Below are 18,401 nucleotides of genomic sequence, written 5' to 3'. Positions count from 1 at the left end.
TCACGCGCAGCTCTTAAGAGATTTATTTATAATATAATTATTTTTTTTTAAATTAAGGTTCTATAAAAATACCCAAATTGGCCTTTTGATCGTGTCTTTACATAGGAGGCTATGTTTGTCATTTCCTTATTATCAATAAATACTTGGTTTAGAAGATAGGCTGTTTCGGGTCCTACGTTTTGCTTTTTTTTAATGACGGCTATAGATGGACAATCTGACACGTGTCGCTTTATTCGGACGCTAGCTTTCTTATCTAAAACTTAAAAATGGTCTCTTCTCTTTCTCCTTGTTTGGTTTTCGTCTGTTTTTGTCGTCACTCGTGTCACATATCTAAATTATAATAATAAAATGGTTCTATTTTAATGGATAGATTTTTTTTTTTTTTTGTGACATCTATTATTCTAGTGGATAAATTTAGAACCAAGCATTAGTAAATGAACTAAACAAATATCTTAAAAATATAATTTTATAATTGAAGTTTAGTAATGTGGTTACACATCATCCTTAGCTATCAATTACCTTTTTTTCTTTGTTTTGTCTCTTATGGAAAAGGTTTAGAAGTGTTAATCCAATCATAGATTTTTTAAAACATTTAAATTCAATAATGTTTTATTATACTTTAATAAATTATTAAAAGTTTTCTATTTTGTATTATTACTAGATTTCAAATTTAAAGATATTTGAATAAAAATGTTAGTTGTATCAATTCAATAACATCTATATAACATCTATATATATATATATAATTAACTTTTCTCTCTTCTCCTTCCTCCACATCAGCATTCACCTAGCAATTTATATTTTTTTACATTAAAATTTACCTTTTAAAATATTTAATCATTATAATTAATAAAAGTAAAAACTAAATAAAAAATTAATTAAGTAAAATTAATTGAATTTTAAAATAATAAAAACAATAATATAAATGAATTAAGTAACATAAATGAAAAATTTTAAATAGTAAAAACAATACTATAAATTTGTTTTACTAATAATGTTATTATTCAAATATTAACCCAAAAAATGATCATATTCCAAAATTTAGAATGGGTTAATGAGTTTTAGAATGGAAGTAAGATTTTAATGCATGGTGGGTAAAAAAAATTACGTAATTGTATTTATAATATTCTAAACCTAAAACAAAATTGAAGTCAAACATTAGTTTCTAAGAAACATATACTACAAAGATTTATTATTAAATTTCACTTAAAAGAAAAATAAAAGATTAATTACTCAACTCAACTTAAAATTTTTGATAAAAAATGAAGACATTGTAAGGGTCACACTTTTTTTGGGAAAACTATGAAAAAGGCTTTTGAAAAAATAATTTATCTAATAAAACAAAATCAATGGTCACAAAATATAGAAAAAAATAATATGTAAGCTGTTACAAAACAGTGACATGTGATTTGTGTAGCATATCTCGGAAGGCATATTATCAACTAACGCTACAATTCTATAATATGATAAAAAAAAAAAAGTAAAATATAAAAGAAGCTTGAGATTTCATCAATTTTATCAAATGTTTTTAACCCAAAACATTGACAGTTTGGCACAAACAACATATTAATGTACATTATGTTTTTTTGAGAAAACGAAGCTGAGGTTGCATCACAAAATTAACATTTGAAAATAACATATGAGGTTTTAGAAAAATATGTAACTTGGATTAGTGAACGGATAATCATTGTCAGGTTTAACCGTTTCACCATCTAAGCATTTTTTATTTGGTTGGAAATTCTATTATGGCAGGTGATGCACTTGGACAGCCATGTTGTACGTAGCGACATAACACTAAAAATGTTTATGAAATTTTGTATATTTGTATTTAACGTGGAATATCAATAGTTTTAAATGATCTCTATAATTGTTGACAAAAAAAATGATCTCTATAATTAGGCCATCAATCAAAATTTGACGTCAGAAATTTTAAAAATATTTTTTCATGGGATATTAATGTGGAATGAAATCTTCTATGGATAAAAGGTCAGAAAATTGACGACTCTTCCAGTGAGGTTTTTAAATTATTTTTTGTTATCATGTGACATATTGTTGATTTGCCAAGAAAAATTTATTGCGACACTAGACAATATATGTTATATGTATAGATTAGTAAAATAAGTATGAAGCTTATATAAATTTATCTTTTAAACTTCAAATGATTATATAATATTCAATGATTTTTATGATAAAAAAAAAATTAAACTTAATTCCGCGCAAATAAATATAACAAAAATATATTATCTTCAACAATATGTATGTTTTATATCATTTAGTAAAATATGTTTCGTGTTTATAAAAATTTATATACAAAAGTTTGAATGATTATATTTGAGCTCAAGAATTTATATTGATAGAAAATATTTTAAATTAAATTCCACGCATGCGCAAATACAAATTCTAGTTAGTTCATATAATAAAAGGTTACCCGAGATTTATAGTATAGTGTTGTTACAATTGTCATAATAATTTGTAACATTACTTTTACACACTAAATATATTTTTTTTCTTATCCTTTAGTGAAATCTCATTGTCACAGCAATACAACATTAGCTAGACAGTCTCTATCACAGCCGCAATTTTATCTTTTAACAAGATTGGGTTTGAGACTTGAGAGTTTATGAATGAGATTGGTGTGATTATAATAATATGAAGTCTTGTCTATCTGATTTCTCAACCCAATCATTAATCCATGACCAAACTCCTTGCTGATGTATCTGTTACACCTTAGGAATAGTTTTGTCATGCGGAGACAAAGAAAAAAGAAGACAAAATGCAAAAAGAAAATCAACTCATTGACCAAATTATATAAACACAATACAAAAGGATAGTACCACAACTTAGATTACAAAATGAGAAATGCAAAGGTAAGAAAAGGATCTATCCAGCTCTCTGGTTAAGTCGCCTTTCGATTGACTTTCAAGTAGGGCAGAGCTCCGATTACGTTGTCATAGTCGCTCCGGTTAACTTCGGTCTGTGTTACAGAAGACACAACACAAAGTTAAGACATGTACAAAAGAAGAGGGTAATGAACAGAGGAGTGAAGTTGCTAATCAAACAAAGCCAAAACAAAGTAACGATTTGGACTTGTGATTTTACACTAAGAAGATTCAGAACATTAAACTGATGCCAACTAATTTATCTCTCCGTAAATCACATTTCTAATGGAAGCCAATGCAGTGAATCTTAATGCAATGGTTTGTATATATCATAGTATTATTCCGCTAGTAGCTTCAATCTTCATTTAAAGATATCCAGAGAGAGATGCAAGGAGTCAAATGCACAACGAAAGATGCGGTTTGAGTCAAAAATGTGTGTTTTTGAGTAACGAAACCATGCATTTACTACCAAGACATTACAGCTAAGTCTCAGACTTCATAACTAGCTTGAAAAATATGAGTTTTAAAGTCTCCTCTATCATCATTCTATGCTCAGAGCTCGTTCTTTTCAAACCGTATTCACACACAGCTAATCACTAAAGCTTGAAAGATATGAATGCATTTTTACACATACAAAACAAACACCCATCAACAATTTGCAGAATTAACATTCCTTGTTAAAGAGAAACCAACTTGTGTCTGCTCTATTATCATTCTATGCTAAGAAGAGCTCGTTCTTTTCAAACCGTATTCACACCTAATGATAAAACATCAACAAAACTCACTAACAGCTAAACACTAAAGCTTTGAAGAGATGAATGCATTTCACACACACAAAACAAACACCAATCAACAATCCTTGTTAAAGAAAAACCAACCATTTTCGAAAGACGCAGTTTCCTCTTGTTGTTCTTCTTAGCTAACAAATGCTGCTTCCCAGATCTCCTCCTCACAATCTTCCCCTTACCGGTCACCCTGAACCGCTTCGCTGACGCCTATCACCAAAATACATTACACATTATCATAATTTCATTCAACAAAAAGACTTGACAACAATCAAGATAAGCAAAACACCTTTACTTAACCAATTAAACTCTTCTAAAAGCTAACATTAAGTTCACAGCTTCAGTAAATACCAAACTTCACCAGAGATACACCAATAGACACAAGACTAACCATTTGAACAGAAGAAAAATCAAAACTTTCGAAGCTAAACACTTCAATTTGAGCTCAACTATAACAAAAACCAGAAATGCAGAGAAAGAGAGAGATAGGGGAAAAGGACCTTGTGGGTCTTCAACTTGTAGCCCTTATGAGCGAAAACGGTAAAAGACTGAACTTTTTGGGAATTGGGAGAAGCAACGATAGAAATCTTCTGAGGCAAAACAGCGCGAAGCCCAGAAATGGAATGAGTTGAGGCAAGACTCGTCGCGAATTGAACGGAACTGCGAAGTGAAACCTTTGGAGAAGAAGAGCGTAAAGGATGACAGAAGCTAAAGTTAACGGAAGCCATAGAGAGAGAAGCCATTATAAGGGGGTTTGTGCTCTCGGCGACTTTTTTTTGTAATCTTTTTCGTTCACTCCGATTGAGGAAGAAGAGATGATGAAGAAGATAAGCTTCTTTTCGCTTAAGAGAGAAAGAGATTGAACGGATAATGTGAATTCCGGTTTATTCCGGTTTAGATAATCTGATTGATTTGAAAACCGGAATTGTTGTTGGTTTTGCTCGAATTCAAAAACTTGGCGAAGTGTGTGAGTGTGTGCATAAATTAACAGAGGAAGGAGTAAACCAATGAAATCCAAAGATTATAATAACATTGACACATACTAAAATAAGGATCTTATTTTAAAACTAATTCAAATTTTGTCGTAAATAAAACAAATTAACAATAATAACTGCATAAACATTTCATTCGTCCTAAACATTTCATTCGTCCTGGGATTGAAGGCACAGGCACACAAGAGGGCCTCCTTTCGGATACTTCTTTAAGCAAGTAGGCTCACACTGAAGGCGAGGACAAAGGTCTTCATTCTTAAAAGTTTTTACCCTTAATTTTAATTTCTTCCCAACACTTGTTTTTTCCCACCACTCCTGTCGTATGTTTAAAATATAAACTTTTAATTTTTATAATTAATCTATACTATTAATTAATTCGTTTACTGAGAAGATAATGTTTCGAAGAATTAACTACATCAAAGAAATTTTCAGAGAATATAAATTAGACATTTCAGAACACAAATTTATTACATCATTTTAAAAAACATAAGTTGTTGTAAATAAAAGCATAAGTAAATCAGAAAGAGAAAAAAAAAATCAATATTTATGAAAAGGACATGTTCTCGAAACGTTAATCTATGGAACAGTGAAAGAATTAATGTTGAGAAAAATAACAATGAAAATAAATTAGAAACTGTTTAGCCAATTCATTTTTATAGGGGAAAAGCGACTTCCAAATCATTTGTGTAATATATATGATCATATAACTTTTATAAGTTTCAAATATACATTTCGGAATCGGTTCGCTATATATATATATATATATATATACAACTAAATATGTATTTGACATTTAAGAAAAGGCTAAATTGATACTTTTTTTGTTTTGTCAAGAAAGGTGAGTTGGTATTAAAATAATAAAAATCCAATTAAAAAGTTTTGTCAACTGAATTTTGATAAACAAGATTTTCTAGCAGAAACTATATTTAATACATGGAAATCATACTATAAACGTGAATACAAACCTAAAACAAGAATTGTAAAAATAATCAGAATGGTAAGCGAGAGTTGAAAACTTTTCTTCATGATCCTAGATGATATAATAAATTTATAGTGTTTCAAAAATTGAAAAGAAAGAACAAAAATGTAGTAGATGTTTTCAAAAAAAAGAACAGAGTGTGGATATATAAAAATTGATGTATCCTCCAATTAGACATATCTAATTTAAGTTATGCACCATTTTAAATTCCGAAATAAATGGATCTAGTTTTACCAAAGTTCTGAGATGTGTTCGAAATTTCACCCTCTTATTTGCAAATATAGCAAATGGGTCAATCGTAATAAGAGGGTTCAACTATAATGTGTTTTTTTAAGAACATTTTTCAATAGATATCTTATTATATTATCTCTATCACACATTATTTTACATGATATTATACTGTATGTATTAATTACACTCACAAAAAAACATACAATTTATTTATGATTTTGCTATATATATATAATATGCTAGTTTTGCTAGAAAATTTGGTTATCTAGCAGATAGATATTTTAATAATTTTGCATTCAATTAAAGATAGCTGATGGCCGAATCAGATTTGGTGAAGATGGTGTCTTCTCCTGCGGACTGGCCAGCTTTTTCGGCGTATCTTGACGACATCAAGACTGACAAGGAAGAATTTTCATCCTTCTCTTTATCTTTTATCTCTAGAAGTGCAAATGTAAGTGCAGATTCTCTGGCACGTGTTTATCCGCATCATGTTTTGTTTATAAACAATTTCCCACCCAATTGGCTCGTTTGAACTAATCTTTTGTTGAAAAAAAAAAAAAAAGTTGATGGTCGAATCGTAATGAAAGTAAAATTTGGTATGTACAAAAAATTATAAAAGGCATCTGTTATTATATGTAATCAATAGTTAAAATTGTGAAATTTGGTGATCTAGCAAAAGGTTTATAATAAATTAGCATTCAATAAGGATTATTGTATGATCTATTTTTGAATGATATTGTGAATGACAAAAACTAAATCCAATAACTTAAGAGAAAAGGGATGGAAACATAGGAGAAGCATGGCATATGCAATAAAATGGTGGTCACAATATAATCATGCTAAGCACATGAATGCTCATCATTTGGTCTTTCCTTTGCTTATATACTTAACAACACCATACGCCAAAAACAATGTAGAGTAATTTAACTTATCTTTCACTTTCGGCATTTTAAATTTGTGATATTTTCAATAATATGAGTAAGTATTCTCTTTTTTCTTTTATTTTTGGACAAAATTAATTATTCTCTTATACACATTTTTTTCTACAACAATCATTATCATACATTAGTCTTTTTGTGGCTGAATACATTACTTAGTTTGTTTGGCTATATCCTATATATGTACATTACTTCGTTACATTACATAGCGTCGTTATCACTCTTACGCAATTTCGTTATAGTGCGGTTAGGTAAGCTCGTGTTTTACTTATGAGTTTGTACATGTAATTAATGCTAGTGTGTCATTAGTGTTTTTGGTTTTATTTTCTGAAATTCCCATTTCTACACTTGTACCTCAATTCTTATTGATCTTTCTTCTTATATATGTTCTCTTTCCCTATACACATCAACATTTATGTTTTGCTACATCAACATATATGAATAAATAAGGTTATGATCGCTGTTCATATACCTCTGCATATTTTCTTAAAACACTTTTAACCGTGGGTTTGATTTGGTGACTGATATAGAGTAAAAATAGTGGGATGAAAAAGTAAGAGAAACAAATTATTTAAACCGTAAAGGAGACGAATTAATTTCTTTCTCTCCACTTAAGAAGAGTAACAGGAAAGAAATTAAAAACCTTTTTTGCTAACAAAAGAATTCAAGAATTTTGTTTCAGTGGTGGAATCCTATGTTGTTTGATTGTTTAAGACAAAATACAGTAGGTCTAATTAGTTTGTATATATTGAAAATAATTAAGTTAAAACGTTTTTTAGACTACTAATTATCAGTGTATATAATCAACTACTATAAATTTGTACGATCATTAAATAAAAAAACCGTTTGTTGAGTATCTCAAACATACATGAATCTATGCTAGATTTCTGCAATTTGTTTCCTCCATAAATTAGTCCAATACTTATTAAAAAAAACGTTTCAGTGTAAACATCGATTTAGAGTTCAATCCAAATTTTTGTTAAAAAAATCAAGTTTAATTCTTACTTAATGTATTGACCAATAGATAAATTTATACAACATTTTGTTCTTAGTTTATATTAAAAAGCATGAATGACACTTAAATTAATATAGAGGAAATATTATTAAGAAAAATATGTGCAATATTATGGGTATGATAGTCAAAAATTCCGGATATGTGAATCCATCCCCGGACTAGTTTTACTAGTATATGAGCTGAATAAATTTTCACCAAATTATCATAGGATGATACTGAAAACTAGTATTAGTAGATTACTACTTTTTAACTTGTTACATTCATAATGTATAATGAGATCACTTTTTTTAATCTACAAACTTAAAGAATACTAGAAATGGTCAAAAACAAAATAGCGGAATTCTATCTTCAATATGTTAAATTTTATAATTCTTACCAAAAAAAAAAATATGTTAAATTTTAAAACTGTTACAAAATGATATACCTTTCTTATCATTTTTTTCATATTAATCTCCCTTTTTATATTAAAAAAACTGCTTGTATAATAAAGAAAATATGCACTACATACCACAAAAACAAAACATAATTAAGAAAATACCACAATTATACAGTGTTTGTCAGAGACTTCTCTCTCTTCAAATACAATTACACTTATATTCATTTCATATATTACATGTTTTTTTTAAATACGGTGTCATTTTTTTCACATAAACAACAAACTCTCTCCCTCTCATGCATTCTCTCTCTTTCAGCTTTCTCTATTACTCTTTCTCTCTCTTCTCTTCCCTCATGCTCTTATATCCACTCAAATTGCAGAAGATATCTCATTATATGTTTTTGAATTTCAATTTCCGTCGTCGTGTATTTTTGATTAATTCATGGTATTTTGTTTTGTAACACGCTATTTTATCAAATTACACGTGATAACACGCTACTTTATCAAATTACACGTAACAACATAATATCTCTCTCTTTAATAATCTATTTTCTTAAATTACACATTATTTATGAAGATTACATATGCTTTTGTTTGAAAACACGATTTTTAATATGAAAACACTTTTTTCTTTAAATGATACGCTTTTTGTTTTAGTATATACTTATATTTTTGTTAACTCACATGTTTTTTTTCATAAATAGCAATATGTTGTTTTACTTTTGTCTTTTGTTTAAGGGCAATTTTGATTTTTCCCTTCTCTTGAAAATGGTAGTTACCAAACTTTTCTGACAATGTGGTATTTACTTAATTTTTTTCCAAAATTATGGTATTCACTAATATTACCCTATAATAAATCAACACTTGGAAAAGTAATCACTTAAAAATTAACATTTGATGTGAAGTGATCTTAGTGCAGTGATCAATGGTAAATTCTTAATGCACAAGGTACCATCACACCCGGGATCGAATCCCACTCCCTATGAATATAGGGATTTGGCTAATGGGCCGGCGAGTTGGCCCATTATTGAAAAAAAAAAAAAATTAACATTTGACAAAGTGACAATCACTATCATCATACGATGTTGTGTAGGGTCGATGATTTAATTTGTACTATATAAAAAGATTAAAAACTAACATTTTCTCTTAACGGGTTACTCAAAATAAATACTAATAAACATAAGTTGAAAATTTGAATATAGCAAGGTCTTGTCAACGATCCATATACAATGCCAGCAGTAACCCGAAAAACAAAAAAGAGAAAGAAAAATTCAAAACAAAACTTCCTCTGTTTCTCTTGTGTCTTTACGAGCTTCAAAAACCGAAAATTGTCGAAGATAGAACAAGTTCTGGGGTTTGATTACTTGTGCATCAAGCCTTCTTCACCAGGTTAGAAATCCCGAGTTTCCCACGTCGAATTTATTATATTGATTTGTTTTTATTTTATTTTTGTAACCTGTTTTGGTTTTGATCAAAATTAGAAACCCTAATTTTTTGTTTCTTGAGTGTTCGTTCAGTCTGAGACAAATACTAAAAATGATGTTTTGTTGATTAATTTGATTCAAAACTAATTTATTGTGCGACAATGTTAATTCTTGTATCAGTTTCTGGTGTTTTATAGAGATTTTAATGAAGAAAGCCAAGAACAAAAGTTTTAAGATCTTTGCAAAATTACTTAATAAATTCCAAAAATAGTTTTGATCGATAAAACTTGTCTGCTCTATTAGAGACACAAGTCGTGGTTCACTCACAGACAAAAAAACAAATTGTATTCTTCTCATTTCGAATCCCAAATTTTATTGTTTCACGAGCTTTATTTTCCCAAGATACATTTCAAGTTTTTTTTTTCTCTCAAATGGTCAAAACATAAACTATATATTAATCACCCGATTGTTTTGCTACTTTCATCTGCATTATTTGTCACTGCAAAAAAAAAAAATATATCACCATTTTTATCTGAGAGTAGAGACACTGATTCTTCCATACACGTGGTCCTCTTTGTCTCTTCCCATATAGGAAACAGATGAATCTGCAAAATCTCCATTTTATTTTGTGCTAATTGTTAATTATATAACTCATTAGCAGCATTATTATAATAAAAACTGTTTCTTGATTAATAAAAAAAAACCTTAAGAGAGCTAATAAAGGAAACTTCTTTTTGTTAACTTTGAGATTTTGATTGTTTGATGTGGTGGAAGAAGAAGAAAGAAAGAAAGGTGAGTCTGTGAATTGTGAAATCTCCCATTAATTTTTTTCTTCCAGCCCATCCGACCATGGCACACCCGTGACAATGACACTGAAAAAGATTTGTATTTTTGCTCAGAAGGTTTTGTAAAATAAAGTCTTTGATTGAAATCAAGAATATCTCTGAAACTGTGTAAAGTGCAGCAAAATTAAACTCTATTTACTAGTACTAGTACTAGTACTAGACCTGCCTTTGTTATAGTCCTACCTAGTTAGGCACAAATTTCTTATCTCTTTAACTACTAGGTCTCAGCTTGTTCTTGTTGTCCCCTTTTTCTTTTGGGACCTAACTTGCTTTATGGTGATTTGAAATTGGTCAGCTTTGTCCCAAGGACCAAGGGTTGTCTTTTTTCAATCTCCATGTCTTGATCTGTTTTGGCTTCTTGATCATTAAACACCTTAAGATCTTACCTTTCTTTTTTTCTCTTTCTTAGACTTTGGGTAGTCTTTAAAGGTTTCTTGATCTGTGTCTCTGTTGTAAAGATTTAATCTTTATCTTTCTTTTTATCATCTGGGTTGTCTTTAAAATATTATTCTCTGCTTTTGCTCCATCTTGCTCATCTGTAAGGTATCTTCCTTTTTGGCAGAATAAAAGAAGTGTCTACAATGAGAGAGGCATTTAGCTTATAAATCCAATCAATGCAAGTTGGTTTATGCTTAGTTTGAATGGAAGTGGTATATGGTTTCAAGAAAACAGCAATGGCGAAGCAGCAGCAATCTGATACTACAAGACCGCCTCTTGTTCCAGCTGAGAAGAACAATGCAGTTTCTGTCACGCGCCGTGCTAGAACAATGGAGGTTAGTTCAAGATACAGATCACCGACTCCTACTAAAACTCGAAGATGTCCTTCGCCTAATGTCACGAGGACTGTGCCTTCTTCAACCTCTCAATCTTTATCGAAAAGAGCGGTTTCAGCGGAAAGGAAACGTAGCCCTTCCACGCCAAGAACGACTCCTTCCACACCGGTTAGTGATGTATCTATAGATTTACCGGTTTCTTCTAAGAGACTACCTACTGGTCGTTTACCTGAAAGCTTATGGCCTTCTACTATGAGAAGCCTTAGTGTTTCTTTTCAGTCTGATTCAGTCTCAGTTCCTGTTAGTAAGAAGGAGAAACCGCTTGTTACTTCTTCGAATGATCGGACATTGAGACCGTCTTCTTCGAATATAGCGCATAAGCAGCAGAGTGAGACAACATCTCTCTCAAGGAAACATACGCCTGAGAGAAAAAGAAGTCCATTGAAGGGGAAGACTATGTCTGCTGGACAATCAGAGAATTCAAAACCTGTGGATGGTTCTCATAGTAAGATAATAGAACAACATCGATGGCCGAGTCGAATTAGTGGGAAGATTACATCATCAAATCCTATGAACAGAAGCTTGGATCTTGACGATAAATCTATCAGGAGAATGTCATTGCCTTTATCTAATAAAATCTCTAAACCACTGCTTAAGTCTTCTAGTGACACAACAAGGTTGTTGTCCTGTTATGAAAATGGTGGACAAGAAATTTTGTCTCCAACAACTTCAGAAGATAGTAGTAGTTGTGAGTCTCTCAAGCTTTTGTCTGCAAGTTCATTAGATAGAACAACCTTAGCTAGGTTGCACCCATTGTCTGCTCCTGGTTCACGCACTGCTTCACCGAGCAGATCCTCATTTTCATCATCATCCTCTAATTCTCGAGGCTTGAGTCCTTCAAGAGGAGTGAGTCCCTTGAGAGGATTGAGTCCTTCAAGAGTGGAAAGTTTCTCTTGTGTGAGATCGTCTACACCACCACCACGAGGTGTAAGTCCATCTCGGATAAGACAAACCGCACAATCGAGTAGCAACACAACCTCGGTTCTTAGCTTCATTGCGGATGTCAAGAAAGGGAAAAAGGCAACTTATATTGATGATGTTCATCAGCTGCGGTTACTCTATAATAGATATTCACAGTGGCGGTTTGCAAATGCTCGAGCTGAGGGAGTAAGCTACATTCAAAGCTTAATTGCTGAGGTACCAATATACACAAACTGGAAACATTGTATCAATTTTAAGCTTCAAATTCCAAATCTATAGTTAGAGTGACATTGTACAAGTGTACCTTCCTCTGTTTTTAACAATCTTGAGGTTACAGGAAACACTATACAATGTCTGGCATGCAACTTCAGACCTACGAGATCATGTGACGAACCAAAGAATTTGCCTCCAACAGCTGAAGCTAGAAATGAAGCTTGAATCCATCTTAAATGATCAGGTATGTATCTTCACTTCCTCTAGTGTTCATCAAATTATCATCTTCATGATCTAAAGGTATCCTCATAAGTATTTGTGCAGATGGTATGCCTTGAGGATTGGGCAACACTTGAGAGAGAACACATTAGTTCTTTAGCTGGTGCCATTGGAGACTTGGAAGCAAATACTCTCAGGCTTCCACTGACAGGAGGAACAAAGGTATGGTTTCTCACCTCTTCACAGTGATCGAAAAGACCAAGAATCGAGTTCTGATTTAGTAAAGCTCTTGTGATCACAGGCGGTGGCGGACCTTGGATCTCTAAAGTTGGCTATGTCCTCAGCTCTTGATGTTATGCAGAGTATGGGATCATCCATCTGGTCTTTACACTCGCAAACAGAGGAGATGAATAAGGTTATTTCCGATCTTGCTGTTACAGTAGCAAAAGAGAACTTTTTGCTTGACAAATGTGAAGATCTCTTGGCATCAACCGCAGACATGGAGGTAACAAATCAAAACACAAATCCAAGAATCTATGGGTCAACACGTTAAACCGAGTTTTGCTTTGTATGATACAGATAGAAGAGAGTAGCCTCAAGACCCATCTGATACAAAAGAAGCAAGAAGAAGAAGTAAGAGATGATGCAGAGTCTCCATCGTTGCCATTAAGCAAGTTTCCATGGCCGTAACAACCACACACTTCAAAGAATAACTTGTAAATCGCTCTTTTTGGCTTGCATTTTCTACTGCCATCATCTTTCTCCATTTTGTCTTTTACTTGTAGGAAAAAAGATGTGAAGAAGATTAGAGAGGGTTTAACCAATGAAGAAAATGCAATTTAAATATTCACATGTAACCTCAGTTTTAGGTTAATATATAATCTCTGTTAGTTTAGTACTCAAATAAATTACATTTTCACACAAAATATTAAACTCAAAATATGATTTGATCGGACTTTATCTAGTTTCTGTCATGTAAGCAATTAGGTTATAAGCTTGGTTAAACAAGTACACTTCTGTATGAATCAACTATGATGAAAATTATACAAAAAATGATTAGAGATCTACAAACGAAGAACATCATTCAAATAGGACTAATTCTATCTGTTATACAGCTCTTGACGCTCTTGAGACATGGTAGAAAAGTAAATATACAAAACTTTACTTTAGCTCTCAAAATCCTTACCACAAAATTTAAACTTCAGATTCGATCTGTAGAGGCTCAGCCGTTGTTTCTGCAACCGTTATTTCTGCAGCCGAAACTTCGCCTTCCGGTTGTTTTTTCTTCTTTCTTGAGGCTGGTTCTTGTGGTTTCCGAATCATCTCCTTGTTTGGTACCAAGATAATGAACAAGTTTCTATCCCTGAAGTTTTTGCTCTCTTCAGTCGCAAGCTACAGATCCGAGACAAGTTTCAGTGACTCACCATTCATTTTACAGACAATTTCACATTTATTAGGAACATGAGGATAAAGAACATGTTACCTCCCCTATTTCGGTTTGAAAACGTCTGAGGAGTTCAATAGCGATATTTCTGAACTCGTTTTCTCGTCCTTTCATGCTCACAATCACCTTAACCTGTGTGCATTACAAGTAGTGCATAAACAAAAACACATTCAGCTTAGACAGAACTCTCGCAGCTTATGAAGATTATGGGAACAAACCTTGTCACCGTCTTGCAAGAACTTTTGGGCAGCTCTTAGACGAACAGAATAATCATGCTGATCAATGTTATAACTGTCGGAAGAAAAAAAAAAAAGTGGTAACCTTTGAGAAGATTCAGTTCTTAAAACTTACATTTGCAACATCACAAACAAAAAACAAAAAGCCGTACCCCATTTTAAGCTCTTTTAAGTCCATGCGAGTGGCTGATATGAAGAAACACAAGGAAAAAAAAAAACACATAAGCTCTTTTAAGCATCTCATTTCCAACTCTGAAACTAAAGAGGGAGAGAGGAACAGTCACTACTTTTCTTTTGCTGATCTTTTTTCTTCTTTTGCTGTTCGTATCTGTATTTACTGATAAAGCAAAACAGAAAGCATCATCACCGGTAATACAACAGCACAGCTTGGTATATCTCTACAAGGAGACAATTTCAATACATATTTAGAAACTCACCTGTAGTCCATCATTTTAACAGCCGGGGGATCTGCATCAGGTGATAATATCACCTAATAACCAACACAATCTATCAATTTTAGTTGGTTGGTTTTAGTTACACTAAAACATTTCAATGGAAATACATACCAGATCAAGCTCAGCATCATCAGCCATTCGAACAGCTTCGTCTTTAGATACTAAACCAAGCTACAGAGAGCAATACAAACTGGACATTTATGAGTCTATTTTTTTTTTTTTGCAGAATCAAGAGATTGAAGTCACATTTACCATGTTCTGTTTTTCATCAATAAGCCTAACAGTAGCTGACCTACTCAAACACAACAGCAACAATACCATCAAAAAAAATTCGAATCATCAAAGAAAATTTCACAATTAGGCTAATGAAACCTTCTTACCTAATTGAGGCGATATCAAGCGCTTCATCAACTTCTGCTTCTTTCGGCCTACCTCGCCTCGAGTCTCCAGAGAAACGATAACCTCCTCCGCCTCCACCACCACCACCTCCTAAACGGCAAGTGACGGTGAAGCCACGGCGAGGAGAAGGAGTGAGATTAGCGAAAGACAGTTCGGTTTTGGAGAGACGAAGACCACAGAGCTTGGAATCGACGGAGGATAGTGAATGCGACGACAACGTTTTGGTGATTCCGGCGAAAACGGCGTTGAATCCGACGGTGCTGGTAATCCCCCCAACCATGGCGCTTCTTCTTCACTTCAAAACCTTCGCAGCTGCACGAAGCTCTTATCCAGAAGCCAAAGAAAAAAAAAAAAGCCATGAGATTGAACTACGTCGTTTAACAAGTTCGTGCTGGAAACCAAACGACGGTGTTTTATTAATGGGCTTTTACTGGACCAATTTAAAAAAGAAAGGGCTCAATATTTATGTAGCAATCGGATATCATTGTTCCTTAATCCTTTAGTGTATTATTACGACAGGATTAAAAAGAGTTTTTTTTTCTTTTCTCCATAATTTCTCCGCATGATTTTAAATCTCGGAAGAACGAAAGTTATGATTTTAATTGTGTGACTTGTGTCTTGTGTGACATTCATCTATTAAATTCCAATTTTGTCCTCTCACCAATTTTTACCCTTTTTAGTTTTTAGGAATATGATATTCCTAGTTCTAAAAGGGAGAAGAACAAAAGTTAATTATTCTTTATAAAAGAATTCAAAAAAATTTCAAAAAATTACTTATCATGTCATAAATCAACTATTATTATAATTAATTATATAGATGTGTAATTGTGGAGAAGTACATATAAATTCACAAACATATAAGCTTAAATGTTACAAACTTTTAATAGCTTTTACCCAAAAAAAAAAAAAAAAAATTAATAGCTAGAGATAATCTTTTGAGTATTAATTGACTTTTACAGTTTTACTCATGCGAGACCCATGCCAAATACATTTTTAATAATAGTAGATTTACATTTTGATAAAAATGCAATAAATTCATCAATCTTAAGTCTTTATATCTTACAAGATTTTTCTTCAACTTTATTTTTTTTCTTTTGGTCAGAGATTTTTCCATTAATTTTAAATTTTTTTCCCAAAAACAAAATAATGATAAATAGAGGATATTTTCGTAATTAACAGTACAATTTTACACGTGAGAAATATAAAGGAAAAGAAAAGAAAAAAAAAAAAAAAAGAGGAAATTAGGGCAAAAAAAAATACAGAACACACAGCTTCCAAAAACAAAAAGGAAACGGAGTGATTCTTTAATCTTTCTCTACCGTCAATACATATATATATAAACACTATATAGCTCTCCTCTATCTATCTATCTATCTATCTGCACACAAAAAAAAAATCACTTCTCTTTTTATTTTATATTTTTTTTATTGAATCTTCCTAATCGCGAACAGAGAAAACAGAGTAATGCAACAACAAGGTGAACCATCGATTTTGAGCTTGAGACCCGGCGGTGGCGGCGGTGGAAAAAGGCTTTTCGTTCCTCGCTTTAGCTCCTCTTCCTCCTTTGATCTTACCAATGGCGGTGCTACCGGAGAAACCCTTATTCCCGTCAAGGTAAAATTCACCAAATCAAAATCCTCTGTTTTTCTTCAATTTTGATTTCATGGGTTTGTTTTTTTCCGCGAGTTTGAGTTTGAACAAGCTGTATGATTGTAGGGTTTGATTCGTTTCCGTGATTATGAATCGAATTATGAAAAAAAGTTTGGATCTTTTTGGGTTTTTTTTTTTCTTTTTTTCTTACGATTGTTGAAATTTGAATGTGGGACAAAGATTGATACTTTATGTTGTGTAATTGAAATATTATTTGTTTTGTTTTTCGTAGAGAGAAAATTCTGGTGAACGTGTGCAGTTTAGCCGAGACCAGTTGCTACAGGTCAAACAGGTATTAACTTTAACTCTATTTCTGATGTTAACTTGGCTTTGTGTTTCTATCCCTTGTGAATCAAATCACTCATCGTTATGTTTTTCTCAATAGCAGTCTGTTCAAGTCTCTGATGATATCCTGAGACGCTGTAAGGAAATTGCAGTTGAGCTTTTTGGCGAAGATCAGAGTTGGGGGAATCGTGCAGCCGAGAGTAAAGTAAGTCTGTTTGTGTGATCTTTCTGTTTTGTATTTTTTTTGAAGAATCTTGTTTTTGGCTAAATCAGATTCTTGTTTTTGGTTCTTATCAGCCAACAAATCAGCCACAGAATCGTTATTCCCAGCCTGATACCCGTGACTGGCATAGTCGTGTGCAAGTTCCAACCTCTGGTAAAGAATGGTTAAGAGACGACTCTCGTGAAGCTAAAAATACATCTCAATGGGTATGTTTTTTCCGTCACTTGTTACTTGTTGTTGGCATGCTGTTTTTACTAGTTTTCTCTTCTTGCTAACGTGATGATGATCTTGTGAAACAGTCTGGTCCTGCCCCTGTGCTGGTGAAAGCAGAAGTCCCATGGTCAGCTAAAAGAGGAGCTCTTTCAGATAAAGACCGAGTCCTCAAGAACGTGAAAGGGTATATTGTCAACAAACTAATATTAGTCTTTTTAGCTTTTGTCCTTGAAGTTAATTGTAATGTTATATTCTGACTGATTATGATTTCTATGCAGTATTCTGAACAAGCTTACCCCGGAGAAGTACGAGCTTCTTAAAGGTCAATTGATTGATGCTGGCATCACTTCTGCTGACATCCTAAAGGTTTGTTTTTTAAAAAAAAATCCTGATTTGCTCTTCTGTTGTGGTTCTCTCTCTCTTCATGGTATTGATTTGCTCTTTACCTTTAATTGCAGGGAGTGATACAGCTGATTTTTGAGAATGCTATACTGCAGCCGACCTTCTGCGAGATGTACGCTCGTTTGTGTTTTGATATTAACGGAAAGCTTCCTTCGTTTCCACCTGAGGAACCTGGTGGCAAAGAAGTGACTTTTAAAAGACTCCTTTTAAATAATTGCCAAGAGGCGTTTGAGGGTGCCACTGCATTGAAGGAAGAAATTAGAAAGATGACTAATCCAGACCAAGAAATGGAAAGAATGGATAAGGAGAGAATGGTGAAGCTCCGGACACTTGGAAATATTCGTCTAATTGGTGAACTTCTCAAGCAAAAGATGGTGCCTGATAAGATAACTCATCACATTGTCCAAGTATGTATAATGACCCCCCCCCCTCCCCCCCCCCCCC

The 18,401-nt window shown here is 32.6% G+C and overlaps 4 protein-coding genes across 6 annotated transcripts in view; 2 read left to right on the top strand and 2 right to left on the bottom strand.

Annotated features, from left to right (window-relative positions):
- Positions 2,667-4,492, bottom strand: LOC104702927 (50S ribosomal protein L35, chloroplastic). The gene is made up of 3 exons (XM_010418850.1): positions 4,165-4,492; positions 3,758-3,874; positions 2,667-2,974 (listed from the first exon to the last, which is right to left on the bottom strand). The coding sequence occupies exons 1-3, from the start codon at positions 4,405-4,407 to the stop codon at positions 2,897-2,899; spliced, it is 438 nt and encodes a 145-aa protein (XP_010417152.1). The 5' UTR covers positions 4,408-4,492; the 3' UTR covers positions 2,667-2,896.
- Positions 9,361-13,496, top strand: LOC104702924 (QWRF motif-containing protein 4-like). The gene is made up of 6 exons (XM_010418843.1): positions 9,361-9,584; positions 11,027-12,434; positions 12,556-12,675; positions 12,756-12,872; positions 12,952-13,155; positions 13,230-13,496. The coding sequence occupies exons 2-6, from the start codon at positions 11,106-11,108 to the stop codon at positions 13,338-13,340; spliced, it is 1,881 nt and encodes a 626-aa protein (XP_010417145.1). The 5' UTR covers positions 9,361-9,584; positions 11,027-11,105; the 3' UTR covers positions 13,341-13,496.
- Positions 13,341-15,532, bottom strand: LOC104702926 (translation initiation factor IF-3). Of its 3 annotated transcripts, none has more exons than XM_010418848.2 (10): positions 15,166-15,532; positions 15,038-15,077; positions 14,897-14,956; positions 14,768-14,820; positions 14,618-14,667; positions 14,483-14,516; positions 14,313-14,385; positions 14,134-14,226; positions 13,837-14,042; positions 13,341-13,428 (listed from the first exon to the last, which is right to left on the bottom strand). In XM_010418848.2, exons 1-9 carry the CDS (start codon positions 15,462-15,464, stop codon positions 13,845-13,847), a joined length of 900 nt encoding a protein of 299 aa, XP_010417150.1. In that variant the 5' UTR covers positions 15,465-15,532; the 3' UTR covers positions 13,341-13,428; positions 13,837-13,844. The 3 variants fall into 3 exon arrangements, with proteins under 3 accessions (XP_010417150.1, XP_010417151.1, XP_010417148.1); XM_010418849.2 differs by having other exon boundaries at positions 13,413-13,422; XM_010418846.2 differs by lacking the exon at positions 13,341-13,428 and having other exon boundaries at positions 13,654-14,042.
- The window catches only part of LOC104702923 (eukaryotic translation initiation factor-like), a gene marked incomplete in the record, with an annotated part of 4,138 nt that continues 2,167 nt past the window's right edge, over positions 16,431-18,401 (top strand). The window contains 7 exon segments of the mRNA XM_019228172.1: positions 16,431-16,798; positions 17,067-17,126; positions 17,223-17,324; positions 17,417-17,548; positions 17,642-17,739; positions 17,834-17,921; positions 18,014-18,364. Of these exon segments, the coding sequence (XP_019083717.1) occupies positions 16,649-16,798; positions 17,067-17,126; positions 17,223-17,324; positions 17,417-17,548; positions 17,642-17,739; positions 17,834-17,921; positions 18,014-18,364 (981 nt within the window).

This window comes from Camelina sativa, chromosome 7 (genome assembly GCF_000633955.1).
Source record: "Camelina sativa cultivar DH55 chromosome 7, Cs, whole genome shotgun sequence".
Taxonomy (NCBI): Eukaryota; Viridiplantae; Streptophyta; class Magnoliopsida; order Brassicales; family Brassicaceae; genus Camelina; species Camelina sativa.
This window is presented reverse-complemented; position numbering and strand designations above follow the sequence as displayed.

What these genes read in the sequence shown, in the direction of transcription:
- LOC104702927 (XM_010418850.1), bottom strand. Translation starts at nt 4,407, where the DNA reads ATGGCTTCTCTCTCTATGGCTTCCGTTAACTTTAGCTTCTGTCATCCT. An exon ending in ACAAGTTGAAGACCCACAAG is followed by an intron (nt 3,875 to 4,164) that starts GTCCTTTTCCCC and finishes TTTTGGTGATAG; the next exon opens with GCGTCAGCGAAGCGGTTCAG. An exon ending in AACTGCGTCTTTCGAAAATG is followed by an intron (nt 2,975 to 3,757) that starts GTTGGTTTTTCT and finishes TCTGTAACACAG; the next exon opens with ACCGAAGTTAACCGGAGCGA.
- LOC104702924 (XM_010418843.1), top strand. Translation starts at nt 11,106, where the DNA reads ATGGAAGTGGTATATGGTTTCAAGAAAACAGCAATGGCGAAGCAGCAG. An exon ending in CACTGACAGGAGGAACAAAG is followed by an intron (nt 12,873 to 12,951) that starts GTATGGTTTCTC and finishes TTGTGATCACAG; the next exon opens with GCGGTGGCGGACCTTGGATC. An exon ending in CATCAACCGCAGACATGGAG is followed by an intron (nt 13,156 to 13,229) that starts GTAACAAATCAA and finishes TGTATGATACAG; the next exon opens with ATAGAAGAGAGTAGCCTCAA.
- LOC104702926 (XM_010418848.2), bottom strand. Translation starts at nt 15,464, where the DNA reads ATGGTTGGGGGGATTACCAGCACCGTCGGATTCAACGCCGTTTTCGCC. An exon ending in AAAAGATCAGCAAAAGAAAA is followed by an intron (nt 14,517 to 14,617) that starts GTAGTGACTGTT and finishes TCTTCATATCAG; the next exon opens with CCACTCGCATGGACTTAAAA. An exon ending in TCTTGCAAGACGGTGACAAG is followed by an intron (nt 14,227 to 14,312) that starts GTTTGTTCCCAT and finishes TAATGCACACAG; the next exon opens with GTTAAGGTGATTGTGAGCAT.